The 23,424-nt window shown below is 50.4% G+C and overlaps 1 protein-coding gene and 1 pseudogene across 2 annotated transcripts in view; both read right to left on the reverse strand.

Moving 5' to 3' along the window:
• Positions 1 to 6,028: 6,028 nt before the first annotated feature.
• Positions 6,029 to 6,599, reverse strand: LOC116900620 (annotated as a pseudogene).
• A 5,293-nt stretch (positions 6,600 to 11,892) lies between these two features.
• Kcnip3 (potassium voltage-gated channel interacting protein 3) overlaps positions 11,893 to 23,424 on the reverse strand; it is a 63,605-nt gene continuing 52,073 nt past the window's right edge. The window contains exons 3-9 of one of the 2 annotated variants that reach the window (XM_032904163.1): positions 20,813 to 20,933; positions 20,251 to 20,320; positions 19,948 to 20,018; positions 15,629 to 15,736; positions 15,191 to 15,295; positions 14,533 to 14,595; positions 11,893 to 13,754 (exon numbers count right to left, since the gene is read on the reverse strand). In XM_032904163.1, the coding sequence (XP_032760054.1) occupies positions 13,707 to 13,754; positions 14,533 to 14,595; positions 15,191 to 15,295; positions 15,629 to 15,736; positions 19,948 to 20,018; positions 20,251 to 20,320; positions 20,813 to 20,933 (586 nt within the window). In that variant the 3' untranslated portion in view covers positions 11,893 to 13,706. Of the gene's footprint in view, positions 13,755 to 14,532; positions 14,596 to 15,190; positions 15,296 to 15,628; positions 15,737 to 19,947; positions 20,019 to 20,250; positions 20,321 to 20,812; positions 20,938 to 23,424 lie in introns of both variants that reach the window. The other variant, XM_032904164.1, reaches the window with a different exon arrangement.

Here is a 23,424-nt window from a genome sequence, read left to right on the forward strand (position 1 = left end):
GGTGACGTCATGAACCTGTCGCCAATAGGAGGACGCCTGCTTCCTCCGGGAAGAATGCCCTCTGGCTGCTAGGTACTTCTAGTAGCCACAGAGCTCCCTGCAGGTTCCTGGTGTGCATCTGGGGAGACCCTCAGTGGCTCCAGGGTGACCCCGGGATAACCAGACCCAGAGAGAGAGCATCCGACCTTCTGGGTCCGGCCAGGCGCAGCTTCTGCGCCAGGCTACTCACAGTTTTTCAGGAAGCACTCTTGTGGACAGTAACAAATAGTTTTGTTACTGTTATAGAGTTGACCTACGGAGGAGAGGGATGTTTATATCTGTTGTATTTGTGGAGAAGGCGTAAAGGCCAGGAGTGATTTTTGCCTATGATGACTCCGGAACAAGTAAGGGGTCACCCAACCACTTATTTAACTGTCTTGGCAGGTGTGAAGCTATTCCAAAGGCAGAGGACACTTGTGTCCTTCTCTTCAGCTATTGGGCTTTTTCCAATGAATCTTGTGTGTTGGGGGAAAGAAAAAGCTTAAGCTTGTGTGTGCCAGCTAGAGGAGGAGTTTGTCACCCAGTAAGAGATATCAGAGTTCTGGTAACTGGTCAGACTATCATGTGGGATAGACTGGAATTGATGGTGGATCAATAACCAGCAGGACCACACCTTGACCAAGACTGCTTAATTATGCATACCACTTGCTTTCTGTTTGAGAACCTGAACCTCCTGTGAGAACTCCAAAGATGCACATTGGAGAGTCACTGAACCTTTTTGTTGTTGTTGTTGTTGTTCCCAATGTGGCAACATTGGCAAAGTCTTAGTCAGCTTTCCACTGTTTTTTTCTTTAATTCACCCAGTGAAGACAGATGGTAGCCTGTCTACTTGTTAGGCCTGCCAGAGCTCAGGCTCCGACCCTAACATCTCTGATACCAATTTCACCTACTTGTAGCAGCACCCTGATCTTCACCTGCCTTATTTTAGGGGAAAAATGGTATGTGTTGGGGGCGGTGGGCATGTCCAGGCAGCAGGCTTTCGGATGGAAACATCCTACAGAACCACACTCCGAGGCCTCCGGCATATGAAAATGTAAAGGGACTCTGAGAAGGAGCCTCCTAAATGAATCAAGGTTCGGACAGATCGTCAGAGGCTTCAGTTGCCCCAGGAAGCACAGGCGTTTACTAATTATATCCCCTCTTCTTTTTTCCATTGAGGATTTTTTTTTAGCACCAATGTTTTACCTCCTGGAAAAAAAGAACCTCAGGGTTTTCCTTCCTGTGTGACTTTTGTCTTGCTTCTTCATAGTTCATGACATCAGCTGAGGTTGTCAGTGCAATAAAACCAAACTGAAGTTATTTTCTCATGCTCGAGGTCGTTGAGCTGCATATCAAACCCGGGGCTCATCCCTCCATGTTTGTTTAACCTGCTTGTGGGGTTGACAGCATTCTTCCTAGCTCTGATCATCAACGATTCCAAATTCTCAGGCATAACCAGGCTTCATCCTCACAATTAGAAACCGGGCAATAACTTCAGAGCATGCCAGTAAGGAACAGACATTTGCTTCTCTTCTCAGTGTTGTTGGCTTTCTTGAGAGTGTCAGCCAGGACATTTGTGTGTACTGTTAATGCTGGCATGGACGCCTGGCAGAAAGGGAGGAGGAGGGGTGCTGGGCTCAGTGGCTGAGAGCACCCGCGGCTCTTTCAGTAGACCCGGTTTGAGTTTCAGGACATACATGGTGTCTCCATGTAACTCCAGTTCTGGGATATCTGAGACTCTGTCTGGTACAGGTGCCTGGCATGCATGCAGTGACAGACATGCATGTAGTGCACAGACATGCATGCAGACAAAACACCCATACACATAAACAACTTTTCAAAGACGGAACAGGAGGGGCTAGCTCATTGAATTCCACAGTTACTTTTCTTGCTGCTGTAACAAAACAGCTGACATAAAAGTTAAGGAAGAAGGGGTGCATTTTGGATCACAATTGGAGGGTATAGATCACCATGCAGGGACGGTGTGGTGACAGAAACCTGAGAACGCTGGCCATACCATAGCAGCAATCAAGAAGTGAAGAGATGAATGCCTTAGGCCACAGTGTGGCATCACCCGAATTTAGAGTGGATCTAATCAACTTTATTAACTAACTCGATCTGATAATTCAGCGACCCTAGAGCCTGTCAAGCAAAGTGTCAGACCATAAAATAACTAAATGCCCACAGAGCCATTGGAAGGGACTCAGCTGAGGTGCTATAGCCAGGCTCGCATTTGGGAATCTGAATCAAGGACGCTTGTCTGGGAGGAGTAGTCAGCAAAGGAGAGCCATGGGGCTGTGCTGTGTGGTGATGGCAAGTGCTCAAGAGGGTGGGGGAAGGGAGCTGGCTGTCCTCCACGACGACGACAGGAAGACTTGAGAGGGAAGGACACGTCACTCCGATTCTTGAGCCTTGGAAATGCAGCTTCTGCAGGGGTGTTGGGTTTGGGGGAAAAAAAATGACAAGCTGGGTTTTGGCTAAGCTGCAGGTCACATACCTTAGGGACACCCAAAGGCACTTCAGGATCCTGGTCAGAGACAGGAATCCAGAGTGAGGGCTTCAGCCTAGCTTAAAGAAGCTAAGCCTAGTTATAAAGGGGACCCCATGAAGTGGCTGAGATTGCGGTGTGAACAGGATCTCATAGCAACCTCCCTCTAAGTCTTGGCCAGAAAAATTCAGAGAACCCAAGCTGTGGTGTAGAAGGAAATATTTGCAAATCAAACATCAGACAAATGGCTTGTCTCCTGCCTCCACAGAGAATTCTCAAAAGTCAGTAAGTGAAAATAATCAAATTGAATGGATCGTTGGACAAGAGATTTATTAGATAACTTCACAAAAGGAGACACCCAGAACATGGAAAAGACACTAAAGTGAACCGATCATCGTGAAGATGCGAAGTACAGTCACAGTGTGACATTGTGCACCTACTAAAATGACCAAAAGTCCCCTCAAGTGTCATGGGGTTTGAAAGTACAGGAACTTTTTTTTTTTTTTTTTTTTTTTTTTTTTTTTTTTGGAGTTGGGATCGAACAGGGCCTTGCGCTTCCTAGGCAGCGTTTTCTACCACTGAGCTAAATCCCCAACCCTAAAGACTCATTTATTTTTATGTATATGAGTACACTATAGCTGTCTTCAGACACACCAGAAGAGGGCATTGTATCCCATTACAGATGGTTGTGAGCCACCATGTGGTTGCTGGGAATTGAACTCATGACCTCTGGAAGAGCAGTTAGTGCTGTTAACTGTTGAGCCATCTCTCCAGCCAAGTACAGGAACTTGTATGTACTGCTGACAGCATTATAAACGCATACGAAACTGCTTGTTTGAGGGGTTGGGGATTTAGCTCAGTGGTAGAGCGCTTGCCTAGCAAGCGCAAGGCCCTGGGTTTGGTCCCCAGCTCCGGAAAAAAAAAGAAAAAAAAACCTGCTTGTTTGTTTGTTTGCGACAAGCTTTCTCAATGTAGCCCTGGCTATCCTCAAACTCACGGAGATCAGTTCCCTGAAACTTCCAGTGCTGTGGTCAAAGGCATGCACCACCACCACCACATGATCTTGCCGTTTCTCTCCTGCAGATCAACAATATTGAATCTTACCTTTGCTTTGCGCTCCTAGAAATAGGGTTAGTACCCCGGGGTTGGAGAAATAGCTCAGCAGGGAGGAATTCTTGCGAATCCTGCACGACTAGAGTGCAGGTTCCCACACTCACATCAGACGGTTTGCAGATGCCTGTAACTCTAGCTCCAGGATATCCTATGCCTTCTGGTGGCCTCGACATACACGAGCACACACGTGCACATAAACACATTTTTTTTAAAAAAAAAATCTCCATTTTCTGTATTCCGTAAAACAGCTTACTAGAAAGAGTCATTTTACTTGACTAAGACTCCCATGCCCTTGTTTGCCCAAAACGAGGGCAGACGCACACCTTCCAATTTCCCATCGCTGCCTCCTGAATGATCAGCTGCCTTACTTGTCCCTACTGTCAGTCAGAGCAAAAGAGCTGGCAAGCCTTGGGCCACTGCTCCTCCTTCCCCAATCCCCCAGGACTCTCCTTCCACTTGGCCCAAACCATCACAGTTCTCAGCAAGAGAGGCCTGATGCTTCTCCTCCTACTCCTAGCCCAGCCTTTTTTAATCCTTTATATTAAGCCAGTAGCATACATCTCTCAAGCCTGTGACCCACTCATGAAATTAATCAAAGCCAAGGATGGGATCAGTGAGCCAGAGTCCTTTGGTCTGAAGCTTAAGTAAAATGAACTGGGGCTCACGGTTAGCGTGGGAAGTCAGGAGCGACTCCTCAGTCACGGTTAGCGTGGGAAGTCAGGAGAGTCCTCAGGAGCTGAGACCCCATCCTCTGGGCTCTGGTGCTATCTTCAAAGAGTATCGAGCTGAACTGAATGAGAATATCCCAGGCAATGTTCCCTACTGCAAAACTGCCTGCTTGTTTGGTGTGTGAGAAGATCCTCCAGGGACCGGAAGAGACCGGTGCGGTGAACACACAGCAGGAGAAGCTGAGTGAGTTGCTTTTCTCCTGTCAGCGTCAGTCCCCAGAATAGTGCGCTGCCAAAAATGTTCCCTGAGGTCATAACAGCTTCATAAAAAATGGAATTGGGACAGAGAGAAGAAGCAAATGGCATCATATTCCAAATAAAACACACACCGCAAACAATGCAGGCCCTGCCTTCCAGCCACCAGGATAATAGGAGCGCACGACCACACCGGGCTTATGTTGTGCTGGTGACCAACACTCTGTGCACACCAGGCAAGCACTCTACCAACTGAGCGACATCCCAAGCCCAGAGATAGTTTTGTTTTCTTGTAACACGTGAATGAAGCAATGTGCTAAGTGGGACCTGGGGTAATGGGCCCTGCAGTGAAGATGTCTCCTGCTCAACCAGTATCTTGCTGCTTTTCTCACATCCACAGGAACAGAGAAAGAAGCTTGAGACCAGCCCCCCTTCCCTCTGAACCACATTTGCTCTACCCCGGAGAAACTTCTACTCAGGGCTGGGAAAGTTTGTCAACAGAGCAAACAACTCCAGGCCTTCACAGCATGGTTGGCTGTCAGGAGCTGAATGATGACCTGCTCTTTGGGGGCCTTATTTTTAGTTTCTCTGTTTTACTGTGGTGAGTTTTTTTTTTTTTTCAAAACTAGGAAAAAGTGATGTCTCATGAGTGTGCTGTGCACTGGAGAGGGAGGGCAGGGAGGAGGGGAGGGGGGAGGGAGGAGAGCTGGGCTGGGTTTCCAGGAGAGGGTGCTGAGGCAGACTGTACAAGTAGCCTTTCAGACTTGACTCTGCAAGGCCTCGGAGCTAGCTCTATGACGTGAATAGGACCAGATCAGGGAATGCCTCAGCCTCACCCTGGACCTCTGCCCAGGCTCCCTGAGCCCACTGCAGAGTGCTGCCCTCCCCTCGCCAGCTTCAGGGGTGCTGGTCTCACTGCCTCTGGGGTGCGCGTCTGACACCCTGGCAGTCCTAGACCCCCTATTCCACAAACAGAATAGTTGGCCAGACGCACACCCATACACACACACCACTTCGTTTGGGTTACAGGAATCTGGAAAGCACATTGACCTTGACATTAGCAGTTAAAAATTTTCCAGCTAAGAGCGCCGGACATCCAGTTCCAACAGGCTGTGTCAGAGGGCGGGTATTGGGTATACTTTTAGGAGCTTTTAAGAGTGAAAAAGTCCAGACACTGAAAGCACTTATAATGCTGTTTGAACTTTACCTCAAAGTGTTAGACGCCGCCTTTCCTTCCTTCCCTCCACTCCTGGGATCATACCTGTTCCCTCATTGATCTCTCATTGGTGAAATGGTACCATCTAGTCCGCTCCCTTGAGAGCTCCCTTTCCCAGAATTCCAGCTAAGGGCTACCTGGGCCTCATCAGCTCTAAACACTTCTACTTCTTTCTTTTCCTTCTCAATATATAAGTCTTTTATTGTCCCCAAAGAGCCCACATTGTCCTCGTGATCAGGATCTTGTTTCTGGAGCTGGGAAACTGAGGTCTCACTCGTCAGCCTGCTGCACGGTTCCCTTCTCAGACACACTGATGCCATCCACAAACTTCCTGATATCCTTGTTTTTAACTGTTGTGGTTTCCTGAATCAGAGCCGCTGAATTTGAAACGAGCTCAATATCATTTCCTTCGAGGATTAACTCATCCTTGAGAGACAGAGCAAGCAACACCTGTCCTCATCCGAACCCTGCAGATGTATTTTTCACCCAAGAAATATCGGATTTCAACCAAAGACCTATTCTCCTGAATAAGAACGCTGATAGGGAAGTGAGCATCCAGAGACCTCATCTTGTAATGGAAGCCCAATGTCACACCCTTGATCATGTTCTGAACATGACCGCAGATGGTTCTGACAGTGGCCAGTTCCTTCCTGTTACCCCACCACTTGTCCACACGGAGCCTTTTCTTTTTCTCTCCAAGGAGACCCAGCTCTACATTGATGTGGTTGAAGTCCCTTTGCAGAGGTCCCCTGGGACCCTTCACAGCGACTGTGCACCCCTTCAGAGTCATGTCCACACTTTCTGGAATGTTGACAGTCCTATTTCTGAGAATGGTCTTCATCCTCGCAGTAGATGGGGCAAAGAGCTGTAATGACTTCAAGCGCTCATCGCCAACCTATCACAACCATCTGTCTGGCACTGAATAACTTAGGCCTGACCTTGTTCTCCACTGGAGAGGAGGGCGGGAGCTTAAAGTCCCTGTTTTAGTGCAGAGAGAAAAGCTTGTCAGTGGGTGTGGAGTCCCAAGACCAGCATTGTCAGGAGGCTTTCCTTGTCCCCACTCGAGAGGGACAAGAGAGACATCCTTAGAGGACTGTAAAGAGGCAACATCCACAGAGCTGACTGATTACACGGCAGCACTGTGGTGGGATCAGCGTCACAGGTTAGGGGAATTACCTTAGCTTGGACTAGCTTTATCCCTCGGAATCGATGTGGATTTTGCATTGATAGTTCTGCGTTGTTCATAGCTGCTCAAGGGAGTTGAACAAAGGAGACCCTGAGCAGAGAGGCATGTGAGGCTGGGACAGGTGAGAAATAAGTTTGGTTACAGGAAGAAGACACAACAAAGGTGTCAAGCCATTGCCTGGGAGCCAAGCCTGAACACTGACACCCTCGGCAGGTCTGGCAGCAGGTAGGGAAAATGTGGGTTGCACGGTCCACTTGTACCACCGCCTCCAAGAAGAAGGAAGCAGGCAGGGGCGGCTCAGCACTTGGCCCTCATTAGATTCTGGGATGGTAGCTGAGTGTCGGGTAGGCTGTGGGAAAGAGCTTCCTCCACATCTTGGTTCCCCTCAGGTTACTTCTGGCCACACTGGGTCTGGACCCAGACCACACCCCTCTCTGGGTGTTGGTGGATCCCATTCTCCTCTGTGTTTGAACCACAGGCTCTCCCTTTGCAGGTGGATAGACTCAGCAATTCCTTTCGTAACCAGCTGCTTTGGACAGACCCAGGAGCCGAAGGACCGAGTGAAATCTCATTGGAAGCAAGGAACTCCATCCAAAGGGCCAAGGTGGGACCTAGATCAAGGAGGTCTTAAGAGGTGGGTCTCAGAGCTGTGTCTGCTCAGTAGTCCTGCACCTACCTGGAGTGTGAGTATAGGAGAAAGGATTCCCCAGTGCTTTGAACTTAGGCCCACCTTAATTTAGGTTCAGGGACTGCAACTTGACAGTATCTGTGCCACGAGCTATTTACTCATTTTATTTATTTTTGCATCTGTGTGTGTGTGTGTGTGTGTGTGTGTGTGTGTGTGTGCATGCCTGTGGAGGCCTGTGGTTAGCATCAGGCCTTCTTGTTACTCTTTGTCACGTGTGTGCATGCGTGTGTTCCCGGCAAGTTTGTAAATTGCATTTATTTCGTGCAGGGCCATATATTTGATTGCACAGAAAGGATTATATTGCTTCCCATAACTTACACACAGGACACTAAGTCGGTGTTCAGGTCACAGAGTAACGGCAGAGGTGAGGTGAGAACTCAGGGCTTTCAGCATTCGTGGTTCCCATGCTGCACCTGAGCCACACGGCGACCGCTCCTGTAACTGTAATTAAACAAATCTGTATTCAGACAAACTCTGACTGAGGCAAGTGATGCAGTCTTAGAAATCTAAGTTCTGCGCCTCACAGACATTTACAATTTTAAATTATTCTTCTCCTCATTCTTCTTCTTCTCCTCCTCCTCCTCCTCCTCCTCCTCCTCCTCCCCCTCCTCCTTCTTCTTCTTCTTCTTCTTCCCTTTTCCTCTTCTTCGTCTTTTTACAGCAGTGCTTCAGTGAAATGCCCACATTATCCATGAGAGAGCATGACCCAGTGCTCTCACCCCTGAGATGCTTCGCCAGAGAGGAGGGACAGTCAGAGTCAGTCTCCGTGCAGTTAATTTTCCTAGGATTTAGTTGACCCATCAGGAAACACACATTTCCAATCACTTCTGACTTTTAGAAGCTTATACGCTGAAGAGTTAAGTTATCAAATCACAGCGCAGTCTCCACTACAAGGCATTCGTCCTCAGTGGGAGACAAAGACAATTCAGACAGTCTTAAGTGTCATTTAAGATGTGTCCCCTTTCTCTGAACCTATTGTTATATAACTAAAGGTCCCAAGCACGGACATGCTGGCAGGACAGTTACTCAGAGATAATGCTCTGATGGGGTGTGTGTGTGGGGGATGTGAATTAGAAACAAATAGGACAAAAACTTCCTGAGATGTTGCAGTCAAGCTGAATGAAGGCGGAAGGCCTAAGATAAGGCAGCTGTAAGAGTATCTTTTATTCTCCTGCCCTAAGTTTTGTCTCTGAGGCTTACTGCCTCTGTCTGAGATAACCCAGGCCTAGTCCTTGGAGCTTCTAACTTCCATATGATCTAACGGAGGCCTAGAATATTTTCGGCCTCTGAGACCTACTGCTGAGTAAGCTTATTCTCTCTTCTTTCTGAGCTCTGGCTGGTTCAACCCAGCTGTTCTGCCTCAAACTCCTCTCCAAGCTGACTGATTCAATCCAGCTTCTCTCTGAGCCTCTCCTGAATTGCTCTGCTTGCCCTCAAACTTTGGCAATGTGTTCTAACCTTCTGACTTCTCATTCTGTCTTTACCTGTGTCTGGGTTGTTCTCTCTTAAGCCCATCTCTGTAAAACACACCTGATAAAACTGCCTCCTCCCTTTTCCTCTCTTTCCTTCATGAGAGTTGGGCGTATCCTATTCTGTCAAATCTTTCTCCGATTCGTCACTTTGTCTGCCACTCAATTAGACAGCACTTTTAAACATGGCTGCTTCCTTCTACAAACTAACTTTACCTTCATGGTTGGGATTAAAGATGTGTACTAACAGAGTGTCTGTATTCCAGCCAGAGGGACTAAAGGTGTGTACTCAGGGCATGAAAACATGTTTGTTTGTTTTTTTCAGTAAATAACACAATCTCAGGGTTCACAGTGCAATCAAATATCCTGCAACAAGCAGCTGCCAAGGTTATGGAGAGAATTTTAAAATAAATATTTATGAGTTAGTTTTAAATATCTAGAATTTTGTTGGAAATTACAGTTTCCAGGTAAGTGATTAAATGACTGTCGAGTACAGGAATCTCTATAGAATGGCAGTATCTGAGGATAAGTATGGGAGTCTATTTTTTTTTTTTGAGACAGGTTCTCTCATTAAACCTGATCATACCGATTGGCTCTCCTGGCTGGCCGGTTAGCTCTCACTGTCCTCCGGCACTGGCGTCCTCGTGTGCCGTGACACTCAGCTTTCTATGTGGATGCTGGGATCTGAACCCACGACTTCACGCTCACAGAGCTAGCTCTTTTCCCACAGAACCATCTCTCGTGCCTGCGTTTGTTTAGACATGGCTCCCTGGGAAAGGAAGATCTTCTTACTTCACCCCTGACAAGTTTGATCTCCTAACTTCCTCAGAGCCACAGCCTTGGACTTCCTCCACTGCCCTCTGGAGTCTCTTGGAGACTTGAGTTTCTCGGCAGGGGAGACTGTAGCACATTTACCCAGGATCCCTCACGCCATGGCCTGGAGTGTAGATGGGGTCTGATAAATTAGCTCTGTGTCTCCCTTAATTTAGGTTCAGGAACTGCAACTTGACAGGCAGGGCGGGAAGAGCTGGGTAGGAAGGACGCAGAAGCCCAGGCAGAACAGACTGGTGGTGACGAGACCGTGGAAGAGCGTACAGCACTGCAATAGGCCTGTGGCTGTGCAGCCTCTGAGGGTGGCTATGAGGCCTCCTCGAGTTTGAAGGACAAAGGCTTGTGCTGATGTTCCTGAAGGTTCCAGGTCACTGAACAGGGTCAGACTCGAGGGTCCTGAGACTGCATAAAGAACGCTGCCTCCAAGGGGGAGGGGGCAGATGTTTTGTAGTTCAGCCCTGTGAGAAACCTTCGTAAGGTCCCCCATACACTCCTGCCTCTTGGAGCTTATAGGGGCCCAGCTGGCAGACATGAGGGGGAATATCAAGATGTTCCCTCCCCCCAAGATTACAAAAGGCCAAGTGGTTATGTGTGTGAGAAGTTCTCTGTGTCCTGGCTAATAAAATAGGAGGACACAGCTATGGGTCCCCTATCCCCAACACCCAGTTTGGTTTACTGCGGGTGTACTTTATGGAATCACTCCTTCATACACTCTATGCATGGTGCTCTTTTATTTTTTTAAACCCCGATGAGGATGAGGCAGAAATAGGAAAATGTTTTGGGGACTTTGAAGGAAATGACAGATACTTTCCCCTCCATGTGTTCCCCTGGGACCTTGAGTCAGAGAAGAGGAAACAAGAAATGGTGCTGTCTCCCCCTGGTGGTCAATATGGGGAATGCAACTAGATTGTAGACTGGGAAATGTCCTCTAAACGTCAGGTCCCCAGTGGTCAGAGTTTGCTCTGAATCTCTTTCTGTTTTGGTCAGTTGGTGAGATGGGTAGTACAAGGGGTGGGGCATGTGGATATTAGATCACTGGCTATGATCTGACTGATGTGGACTGCCCCGCCTTAGCAGACCCGTTCCCACGTGCGCTTTAGAGGTGGCCAAGGAAACTGGAGGCCATCGCAAATGTCTTTTATGATGTGAGTTGTGCTTCTATAGGATGGGAAATATATGACATGTCAGTGCACAGGAAGGACAAAAACACATGTTAAGAGGTCACTGAGGGGGAAGCCAGCCTGAGCCCCTGTCTCAAAACAGACAACCCCCAATTATCAAAAATTATCAAAGGTTTTTTTTCAGTTAAGGAAATTGAAGTTCACTGATATCATATTCAACATGAGTCAGATAGTTCCAGAGTGGAAGCAGGGGACCTATGCCCTATTTGTCAAGTGCCTTTAGGGGCACGGGACTGTGTGAAGGGACTCCTGGATCGTGTGGAGACATTATCCTTTCCTACATTTAGGGGTGGCCTTGCAGGGACAAGAAACTCTTCCTCTGTGGCCTAACCAACCACCTTCTTGCCCACACTCTGCTGGCCAGCGGGTGGGGAGTGCTGCCCAGAGCTGGATGGATCAGCCTTGACCCAAAGAGCAGCCAATCTGTAGGCTGGTAAGAAATTGGGCAGAGGACATCTCCCATGAGCAGGGAGGCATTATATAGCCCAGGCTGTCCTCAGACTCATGGATTAATCCTACTGCCTCAGCGTCCTAGGGGCTGAGATTCCATGTGTGAGCTAGCACAGTCAGAGAAAGTGGTCAGAGCAGTCAGTTCCTCTGGGGTGTGTGTCCCCCAGACATAGAGGAGACCCTGAGGGAGCAGGAAGACACTGCTCGTGACAGAGGGCAGAGGCAAAGAGGGCCACAGTTCATGGAGGCCACTGAGCAGGAGTCATAGCTAACACAGCAGGGAAGGAATGGCCGACGGACCGTTCAGATGAAGCTGAAGAGAGTCCATCTCCTTTGTCAAGTTTCTTTTATTAAAATATATAGGACTGAATATTGGTGGGCGCCGAGACAGGAACCACCCTTCCAGGCTGCACCCAAGGGAGACGCTTCTGCCATGCAGACATGCGGCCCGTCTGGGTCCCTGCCAAGGGGACAGACCCCTCCAGGTTGGGCGTGCAGCCAGAGGCTAAGGGGCGCAGTAGGTTTCGAGTGATAGCCTTTTCCCGTGGCCTTGGCTTCTCACAGGACAGGAACCTCATTGGGAAGAGCCAGGCTGGGGTAGGGGAGGTCCCTGAGCCAGGGAGAGCTGATGGTCTGTTGACAGGGTCAAGGGAGGCCCCAGTCAGGATGGAGATGGGGTCAGTGCAGCCCTGAGAGGGGGGTCCACCTGTGTATAGGGGCACTGTCACCCCGTTCTTCCTCTAAGGACCTCCCTTAACCTGGGGCTGGCCTTCTGGGGAACACGCATGGACTCTCAGAGCGAGCCTGAGCAGAGACCGGGCTGCAGGTGATGGAATGTACTTTCATGGGATTGTTCCTCCAGGAAGATGCTGCCTGGGTCACTGTCCCTTCTGGGGAGGCAGGAACAGCTCTCTCTCTTCCTGAGGGTCTGTTGACCTGCTGCCTGGTCACAAGTCCCCAGCCCTCAGGGCTAGCTCCAGCTTAGGGCTAACACAGACACCGATCCCCGGGGTGCAGCCCAGGCCAGCAGAGTCCACAGGTTTGTGCTTTAGAATGTTGGCGAGCTGGGCTGGGAAAGGTCTGTGAGATCCCAAGGCTCCGAGGTACAGGATGGATTTCTGAGCATCTTCCCCGAACACTGGATCAGGGCTGCATGGACCCAGCCCCCCATCCCACCCAGGGTCCCCCTGCCTCCCCCAGTGGGCATGGCCTGAGGTGCTAGGATGTTTGTGCTTTTTGTCTGGGTTGGGATGAACCTGTTCAAGGACAGCCGCAGAGGTGTGGCTGGCCGATTCGCCATGTTAAGGAACTGGGTGGCAAGTGGCCAGGGAAAAAGAGGGGGATGCCCCCTACCAGACCTCTCCCATTTCAGTCTAGCTCCCTGGTTATCAGTCCCTGAGCTGGGTGATCTCCCGAGAGGACCAAAGGGGACCCTGGAGAGGCCAGCCTGGTGCTGGAAGTTGGGAGATCTCCACCAGTCACATTCCCATTGGCCAGCAGTCTTCATCCGGTGGTATGGACAAATTGTTCTCTTGGTTTCCCCAAACCCCTCAATCCTTCCCTACTCTTAAAGGAGAGCATAACCCAGTGGCCCCTCACTAAGTTCACCCCAACTAGCTATCCTGACGATGGGGTTCCAGGGTCCCAGGTAAGCATTAGCATAAGGCTGCAGGCTCAGCTTCCAACACCACTTCTCCCTACCAGACCTCTCCCCTCCTGGCCCCTGAACAGTTTCTGGGAGCTCCCTAGGAGCATGGGTCCATGGGCAGGGAGTAGTTTGATCCCCCAAGTGGTAGAAAAGACACAGGGACCTTATCTTTGTTTAACTGGCCCTCTTGGGCTCTGAGCTCCTTGTGGGTAACATCTAGCCTGGGCTGGCCATCCCAGAGGACCTGGGAATAGCTGGGGGTGCCTCCAGGCTGCCACTTCAATTACCAAGTCAGAGGAACCCTGTGTGTGTGTGTGTGTGTGTGTGTGTGTGTGTGTGTGTGTGTGTGTGTGACTGTGTCTGTGTCTTGGAAGTAAACTGCTCACTTTTTGCAAATATATTAGAAAAATGTTTCTCATGGAGGCTTCTCCTGTCAGGATTGAGGCTTCTCTGGGTTGAGAAGCAATGGCCACCCAGGGTCCCCTCCTACATGTCCTAGATGACGTTCTCAAACAGCTGCATGGAGCTCATGATGTTCTCGTCCTGTATGAAAAAAGGAGAGGTCGATCAGGAGCTGGGGGCAGGACAGTGGTATTCCCCAATGCTGACTAACTGCAGATCCCTGTCAGAGACTGTCTCACTGGGTAGATGGGCACTGAGGAGCAGAGGGGTGAGGTGGGAATAGCCAGCCCCAGAGCCCAAGTGGCAAGGTGCAGTCTGTCATCACAAGGGATGGACTGCAAGGTCCGGCCACCACTGATGCACAAAATCCTCCTGGCTACAAGTCAGGTCAGAGACCAGGAGTGATCCAGAAGTGGGAAGCAGTGGGATGTCCCCGTGGACTCTGAGAGGGGGGCCTGCAGTAGTGCCAGAGAAGCTCTGGGTACCTTTCCTGTAGCGTGATTCTGTCTGGGGGGGTACTGGGATGATCACCCTCCTGCTGTCCCCATGTCTGCTCTCTGGAGATCCATGAACAGAGCTGAGAGAAGTTCTGGGGGTGGGGACTGGGCGAATGAGGGAGGTGGCAAGTTCAGGGGACATCAAGGAGGTGGACTCAGGGAAGATGAAAGTGTCCCAGCAAGTGGGACCTGGGACCTGAGGATAGACAGCGTCCTTATGCCTTGGCAGGAACAGAACCCTATGTGTGAGGAGGGAGAGGGGAGAGGAAAGAGAAGCGAGCGCGCGCGCACACACACACACACACACACACACACACACACACACAGATTGATTGATTGATTGATTGATTGATTGATTGAGGGGGAGACAGAGACAGACAGACTCCAGAGAGCCCCAAGTCCAGCCCTCTAATGCCACCTACCTTCTGACAAGTCTCCAGAAATTCATCAATAGTCACCACTCCATCCTGGTTCCTGTCCATTTTCTGCAACCCAAACCACACCCAAGGTGAGCCTGTCCCTTAGGACCTTCCCCTACTCCAGCCTGAAGACCCTGTTGGGGTGGACGTGGGGGCCTTCCTCCAATTCAACTGCCCCCTCTTATTTCCCACCCTTCCCAGCCAGCCTCGCCCTTGGCATCTCCTCGGGGGGCCTGCTTAGTGAGTTCCTGCTGGCTTACCTTAGCTTCCCAGCATTCTCTCTGACAGAAGCCAGAGTTTATGAGGGATGGAATGGCATGGATAAAGTGTAAACTATTGGTTCCGTCAGCCTCTTTAGAACAGAGGCAACTTCAACACCACTCAGGCAGGGTGGAAGGAAGGGAGTTTGTTCCAAATAATGTCCCAGAAGGCACTAGAACACTGGTCCCTGGGTGGGTGCCAGCCCTAGTGAGCCCAGGATACTTTGTTCCCAAATGAACTTCACTGGGACAGGGCCCAGGTTTCAGTTACTCCTCAAGGGACTCGACCATCAGCTAGGGTGGGAGGGAAGCCTAGTTGCATCTCCTCGCTGGCATTGGCTGAAGGCTCAGCAGAGGTAAGAGGCTGGACCCTCCCCTCAGCAAGGCCAGGGCTCTCATACCTGGAAGAACCTCTCCACATGCTCCAGGGGTGCGTCCTCCCGCAGGATAGGGTAGGTGTGGCGGCCCATCATGTCGTAGATGGACTTCATGATGGCCAGCATCTCCTGGGGAACAGAGAGTAGCATGGGTTTGCTTCCACTGCAGGGATGCCTTGGGGCCTTTGAGTGTTACCTCCAAGGGCCAAAGCTACGTCCAGGGCAGTGATGAGTGAGTCTGAGGGGCCTAGAGAGAGAGCTGGAGCCTATCCAAGGGCTCCCAAGAGAAACTGGAAATAGATTTATGTACCTGAAACAAGAAGTTACAAAAAACAACGACTGTTTCAGATAAAAATGTCTTGAGTCAAACCAACCGCTTGTGAGACTGTGTGGTGAGGCTGCAAGGCAGGGTTGTGGCTTCAGGAGAGAGAGGAGGGGCAGACAGGCCTGCCGACCCAGTACCTCTTTGGTGATGTAACCGTCCTTGTTGATGTCGTAGAGATTGAAGGCCCACTTGAGCTTCTCATGGACGGTCCCTCGAAGCAGGATGGAGAGCCCAACCACAAAGTCCTGCAGAGGAGAGGGAGGGTGAGGAGTAGCAGCCACAGCTGGGGTCCTCTTTCCAACCCACCATGTGACTCCCACTGAAATTCACACCCCTTCAAATGAGGTCCTCCTCCACGGTCGAGTGGTCAATGTGTGTATTTAAGTGGTCAGCATGTGGGGTTGTGTGCGCACACACGTGTGCATATGCATGGCAGTCAATTCTGAGTCAAGCGGAGAGACTCAACTGTCAGTTTGATGTCTCGTGCTCATTTTGTACATTTCTGCTGTCTGGGGTGCCCTTTCAATATACAGGGGTGTTCTGTTTCAGCTTACTAAGCATCTTCATGTCAAAGGTCCTGTTGCTGTGTATGCATTTCAGCTGTTAAACACCTGGAGGAAAAGGAGCGTCCCCCACCTTCTGGAAGGAGTGAGGGGTAAGCCCTCCCAACTCCTCCCCCTCCCCTGCCCCACCCCTCTCCCTCCCCTGCCCCACCCTGCTCGAGGATCCTCTTTGGCTATTCTGAGAGGAAGGGGATGTCCTGTGGAGTGCAGACAGAGGCTGCAGAGGGACAGAGTAGACCCTCAAAGGACTCAGTCCCCACTCCCAGAAGACCTATACCACGAGACGGAGGGACCACAGGAAACAGAAAAGCAATTTGCAAGGAACAGAACAGTCCAGAAGAGTAAGAAACATAACAAAAACAAGGAGACCCCAGAGGTTAGAACCTGGCATGTCTTACAATAAAAATAGGACACTCTTTAAAGAGAAGAGAGAGAAATAATCCAAGACCAGAAAGAACCGGTTGTTAGGAATCAAAAACAACCACAACAACAACAGTCACCACAAAAAAGGTTTGGAGGAGCAAGGAATCAGAAGCGGGTGGTAAGGAAGGGAGGGAAGGAGGGGGAGAGAGAACTCCCAAGGGATAGTGCTGCTGCCAGGACAGAAACTCCAGGCAGAACCAGAGAAAATGCAGCAAAGTGAGTCAGAGAAATAGAGAAAGATTTCCCAGGCCCTGCCCCCACCCTGGGACTCAGTGAGATCAGCTCCACGGGCACAGGTCCTGGGGAAGCTTAGTAAAGTTGGCTGCCAAGACAGTGTTTCCAGAGATAAAACACAAAGTCACCTGGGAAAACCAATCAATATCAATCATCCATCCATCAATCATCCTTCCTTGTCAATAAGGTCCCCACACTCCTGATCGGAATCATCTGTTGACGAGCAGCCCTGGAGGGATGATGACCTCCCTGTAGTTCTAGTCCATGTAACACACAGAAGGGGTTGTAACCCAGATACCCAGAGGCTCGACAGCCCCTCCCGCCCCACACATTCTTCCCAAGGAGCTGCTGCACTGTGCACCCTTGAAAGAGCAAATCATGAAGAGGAAGCCAAGGGGATTCCCCAGTCTAGGGGACTTGACAGGGGGTGGGGGTGGGGTGGGAAGCAGGTCCAAGAGGGCTGGATGGAGCTGGGGATCACTCTCTGAGTCACATTACAATCCTGTAGTCACTTGGCGAGAGGGAATGGGAAAGGTGTGTGCTCCGGGAGGCTCAAGGCATCACATCTAAACAGGATGGACTGGAAGTCATGGAAACATGTCCAAGGGAGATTCGGAGCCTAAAACGTTGGTGTAGGGATTCACCGAATCTTCCCAAAGTCTGCCCCGTCCATCTGCCCATCTGTCCATCCATCCATCCGTCCATCTGTCTGCTGGTTTTGGAAGTCATGAAAACATTTCAAAGGAAAAGCAAAGTGACATTTTTTACACTCTTAATCTCGAGGAGTGATCACCAAAGTGTGGGTGTGGTTCGCCCAAGCAGGGACGATTCAAAGTCACCCCTGAAGGCCTGACAATCCACTTCCGCCCTGCTCACTCCACAGGCTTTCCGTGGGAAGCTGAGGGGTGCAGTGTCTACCTTGGGCATGCTCTTTCTCAAGTAGACCACAAGAGGGCGGTAGCACACTCCTAGCGTCACGGGAGGATTTGACAGCACTGCCCGCTGCTAACAGAGGACTGACTGTCCCTGCAAGGTCCTCGGAGGACCTCATTTGTCAAGGAAAGCAGCACAATTTCACGTGTGACCATCACGAGTCTTAACTGCAGGCACCCAGGCTTCACAAAGGCAAAATCCCAAAGGTGAACTCAGTGAAGCCGCCAAGAGCCAAGGATGACTGATGGGCTGTAGGCCAACCTGTGGTGGTAGTGTTCACACTGTGATAGGGAGGCCAACTCGGGCAGTGTCACAGAAGTCGCTATAGGGTTAGGGTTGGTGTACAGTACAAGGAAGTGGCCACGCCCTCTAGACATGCGATGGCTTCATTGTTCCAATGAGCAGCAAGTCGGAAGCTGTTTGTAAGCTGGGTACCTGGGAGGCATCGACAGTTGCTGAAGTGTTTGGAAAGCAATGTGCCTCTCCGGCAGGTTGAACTAGCTGAATTAGAAAGGTCCTCTTTGTCACGGACTGTGAGGCTTAGCATGTGGACATGCTTAGCTCTGTCCACGGCAGGTGGAAAGCAGGAGGGACCTGCGACTACTGGGCTCTACTGGGCTTCGCCAGTTTTAATGTTGCTATTCTCATTTTGTCAAGGGATGGGACAGTGTAACTTTTTTTTCTGTAAGGTTCTGGGCATGATGCTGAGTTGTGCCCCTCTCTTTCTGCAACAAACTTCCTAGAGGAGAACACCACATCCAGGAAGTTCCTCAGGAGACTGAACTGGGAAGTAGGGGGGTTTGCCATGCTGGGTGACCTGAGAAGGTGGTAGGCACCATGACCTTCCTGGTCCACGGACACACAAAGGGGTCCTCGGAAGCTGACTGAAGGTCTCATTGATGACTAAGCAAAGCTCTCCCCTGTGGTCATGGCTGGATACCTCTCATTGGATTCCTTTCCATGCTTCCTCAAGAACTCTCTGTGGTCTCAAGGGGGAACTGGTCCCAGGGGAAGTCTAGGAGCCCACACAGTTCCCCACACAGTTCCCCACTAGCTCCCTGTTCTTACTGTCTTTTCTGTGAGCAATGACTTTGGTGTTCGAGGTGTTAATGAAAATAAGGTAGCAGCAATGCCATGTGTATACAGAGGCGATGACCCTTCTGGTTGGGGCGGGGGCTGCAGTCACAGAGCCAGGCCCAGGCTCCCAGGCTCATCCAGTGTATCAGTGTGGCTGTGTAAAAATAACCTAGCGGCATTATTGACGAGTTATTATTACCCCAGCCTGGCGGTCCATGGCATTTCTGAGCTGTGTGCTTGCTAGACCGCTTTCCCACTGGCCGCCCTTGGCCTTGGAAGCCAAGCTGGGGCACTTATTGATTAGGCTAGCTCTCAGCGAGGTCTCTCTCTGAAGAGGTTTCAGCTTCTCTCCTGCAGCTATTTTTAGGGGCCCAGGCTCCACAGATGAGGCCTGTCTCAAATGACTGCATGTGGCCAGGCCAGGGAGGAACCCATGATACCACTGCTCATGGGGAGCCCAGGCTGTGAGGAGTGAGTGGAGGTATTGGCTTCTCCTTCCTCACCCTGAGCAACACTGGCCTTCACTCATGGTTGTCTTGCTGGGATGGCAACCTGGGGGCTTCATGCCCACTCAACATGTTTTTTTGGGGTGTAGTAATAAGGTTATAGACCAAACGTGTGAACCCCCACTGCTAAACCTTCTTCCATTTGACAGCCAGGCATGATAGCTCATGGCTGTAATCCTAGCACTGTGGAGGCTAGGACAGGAGGATTACGAGTTTGAGGTCAGTCTAGATTATAGAGAGACCTGGTCTCAAAAAAACAAAACCAAAAGGCTGGTGATATATTAAAGGCACTTGCCTCCAAGCCTGACAACCTGAGTTCAGTACTCTGGACCCACAATGGTAGAAGAGAACTGGCTTCTGCAAGCTGTCCTCTCACCTCTAACACTTGCTATGGCAATGTGCCCCCGCCCCCCAAAAAATTCATGATAGATATTTCTTAAATCCTTGACCTCCTAAAAATGTAGATTCATGCTGGGTCCCTGCTGGCTGAGGGTGTATTGGCGGCTTCCCTGGCCAGCTACAAACTCCCAGAATGGAAGAAACAGCTGAGAGTGGGCTGTTGGCCCCCTACCCTTGCTAGCCAAGTGTCAACAGTCTACTTGTGTCCTGAGTGACCCAGAGCTGAGTCTGACTCTCTCAACAGCTCTAAGTTGGTCCTGGGGTGGGGGAGAACACTCTGGAGACCACAGGGACAGGGCATATGGGTCAGCAGGGTCCTACCTCAAAGTGGATGGCCCCATTCCCATCAGCATCGAAGGCGTTGAAGAGGAAGTGTGCATAGGTGGTGGCATCTGGGGGGAGAAAAGGCAAGACTGGGGTTGGGAGGGCTGCCTAGAAGACCGTTCTGAACACACACAGCCCAGCCTAGAGCTTCGTGTCCAGTGGGGATTTCCCTCTGGTAGGTCAGAGGCCACATCAGACCCTCCAAAAAGAAAGAGGTGGCTAGGAAGGTAGGAGTGGTCATAGGGCACCCTCCCCAGAAGTCAGGCTTGGGGTCAGTGGGACACTTGGCCTTGGACTTACCTCCCTGGGGGAAGAACTGGGAATAAATGAGTTTGAAGGTATCTTCATCTACCAGGCCCGTGGGACATTCCTGTAGAGGGAAGTCATCTCTCAGTGGCCTTGGCCACTCCTGGCCCCTGCCTCTCCTCACAGGGCTGACCCCTCTGCAGTGTCTTGGGAGATACTCACTACCTGAGGCACAGCTGTGACCCTGAGCCCTGGGTCAGGAAAGCTTTTTGTGGGGCAGGCAGAGGGTAGTGTAGACAGGGCAGGCAGAGGGTAGTGTAGACAGGGCAGGCAGAGGGTAGTGTAGACAGGGTTGTGAAGGCTGCTTCCTTCATACCAATGCTATCCCAACTGGTACAGCATTCAAGCCCGGGCAGAAGAGCAGAGCAGCCTTCACAATATCCATGCTGATCATCCCCCCAACTAGCTCCCCCCTCAAATATGAGCCCCACAAAGACCCTCCAGGGTATTTACTGTACTCTGGAGAAATTTCTAGATCTCCTGGGTAGGAGGCAGGAAGGTGACCAGGCTTTCTCTAGAGACTCCGATGGGGACATGGGGACACAGGGACACTCACGTTCTTGAAGCCGCGGTACAGGGACTGCAGCTCCTTCTTGGTGAACTTGGTTTGGGCCTGTAGCTGGTCCAAGCCCTCTGGCTGATGGCGCACCGTGGACAACTCCAGTTCACTGTCACTGCTGTCTGAGGAGGACACACCCAGCAGGGAGAGAAACATGTGGTGTGGGCAAGAACCGGGACACAGGCAGAGAGAGAGGGCCAAGGGACTCGGCTTGTGTGATTACCCGGTACAGCTGAGCTGACTGTGCACGGAGCAGATGAAGAGGCTGTGCTGGAATGGAAGCCTTAGGAGGTGTCTTTTGGGTGTTTTAAGTCTCTCTTCCTGTCACCCTGAGCATATCCACTCCTCAGCCGGGTGGGGGAGGGGAACAGGAGGAAGACCTCTTGGAATGGTACCACTTTTAGACTATCTCTTCCATGCAGGCCTCCTTGACCTCACCAGGAGTGGGGATGGCAACCGCACTGGTCTGTCCCAGTCTGAGGAGCTTGCTGCTTAGTTGGGTAGGGGCAAAGTCTGTTCTCATTTCTCTTACTTCTCAGTTCTGTTAGAAACAGCACAGCAGGATGAGCCAGGGCTGCCTTGGGGTGAAAAAGAGACTTCAGTGAGCTCCCCTGACACACACACACACACACACACACACACACACACACACACACACACACACACACACACACACACACACACACACACACACACACACACACACACACACACACACTCACACACACACACAGAGACACACACACACACACACGAGAAACACACACATATACACACACACATAGACATAGAAAAACACACACACAACAGACACACACACACACACACACACACACACACACACACACACTACACACACACACACACACACACACACACACACACACATGCTTTCTTGGGAATGTTTCACGTTCACATTAGGAAGCTAAAGCTGTGGTCAAGAGACCTGCAGTGCCTGCCCCTTGTGGGTGACATGTTCTCAAAAGGCTGGGCTTTCCTCTGACCCGGGTGAGCCTTTGTATTACAGTTATGTTTCTACTGACAAAGTAGGTCATAGATTGCACAGCTGGGCCTGCCGGGCCCCGGGGCAGCTTCACATATCGCTCTGCTTGGTGTCAGAAGCACCTGATGTTACTTACCCCAGCTAACTACATACCCTGGTTCCTCGGCGGGGACATTATCTCTTCCTTCTCTTATGTTCCTGGCACTGAATTCCTGCTTCATTTAGAAAATGTACCCAGAGGGAAATTCCCTGAAATATTCCCATTCCTGTGTGCACCCCCCCACACTCCGTGATGTGCCCTTGTCCATAGTGAAGGTGAACTCTCCCATGTGGGTGGTGGGCCCTGGTTTTCAGCCCTTCAAGCTCCTTCTAGTTCTTCTCTCCAAGCCTTTCTCCTTTTCTCTGGCGATTCCCGGCTTCATATGGACGGACTGGGCTTTAAAAATGTGTGTGGTACTGAATTTGAATGCAGCACCTTATACGGGAAAGAGGGGTGCTCTACCACTAATCTCTGTCCAAGCCCTGGACACTGTTACACCTGACTATCTAAGTGAAGCCATTGGCCAGCCACGTGAGAGCCAGTAATGCTCTTCTGGTTGCTGTCCCATAAGGATTTGTCCCTAGATGGGGCCACCCGTGCCAGGATGCTCAGAGCAGCAGTGAAGTCCCTGTTTGCTATCAGATGCGGAGCGGAAGACATCTTCGTCTGTCATAGCAGGATGGACAGACAGATGTGTGGAAGACACAGCCGAGGAGAAGCCTTCAGTGTGACCTACACGAAGCAGTATGGATACCAGAAGGAACAGTTTTGTCTTGATTAAGAGGCAGACTTTTCAGACTGCGTGATTAAAAAAAAAAAATCAAACCAAGCCAACCCAACGATGATGACAAAATGCTGCCAGAAACAAAAGCCTGAGTGCAAAGGCACAGGCTGGGCCAGAATGAAAGGGCAGAGGAAGAACGAGATAGTCAGAAAGTTCATGATGAGACGATTACTTCATCCAGAAGACAAAACAATGCGAAAACACACTGCATCACTTAAAAATAACTGCCAAATACCTAAAGCAAAGTAAATACGAAAATAAAAACAACTGCAGGAAGGAACAGCCCGGCCGTAGTTGAAGACACGGACATTCTTTTTCAGCAAATGGTACAAGTAGATATAAAAGATTCAGAAGCCACTATCAACCAATTTGATCTAATTAATATTTATAGAATACTATATAGAGATTGTAGAACACACGTTCTTTTCAAAAGCCTATCCTGTGGTTGCCAGGATATACCAAATGCTGGTACATAAAACGGATCTGCCTGCAGTGGTAATAAGTTAAAATTCAAGTAAGAAATGCTTAGAAAAATCTTCAGTGTTTGGAAATGAAACAATATACTTAGACTAAGCCCACAGGCCAGAGAAGCCCACAGGCCAGAGAAGCCCACAGGCCAGAGAAGCCCACAGGCCAGAGAAGCCCACAGGCCAGAGAAGCCCACAGCCCAGAGAAGCCCACAGGCCAGAGAAGCCCACAGCCCAGAGAAGAACTGCAAGGTAAAGTCTGGACTACGCAATGGTGAAGACACAGGATGCCCAGAGAGATGCCATGTCCTTTAG

The sequence above is a fragment of the Rattus rattus genome, chromosome 5 (genome assembly GCF_011064425.1).
Source record: "Rattus rattus isolate New Zealand chromosome 5, Rrattus_CSIRO_v1, whole genome shotgun sequence".
Classification (NCBI taxonomy): domain Eukaryota; kingdom Metazoa; phylum Chordata; class Mammalia; order Rodentia; family Muridae; genus Rattus; species Rattus rattus.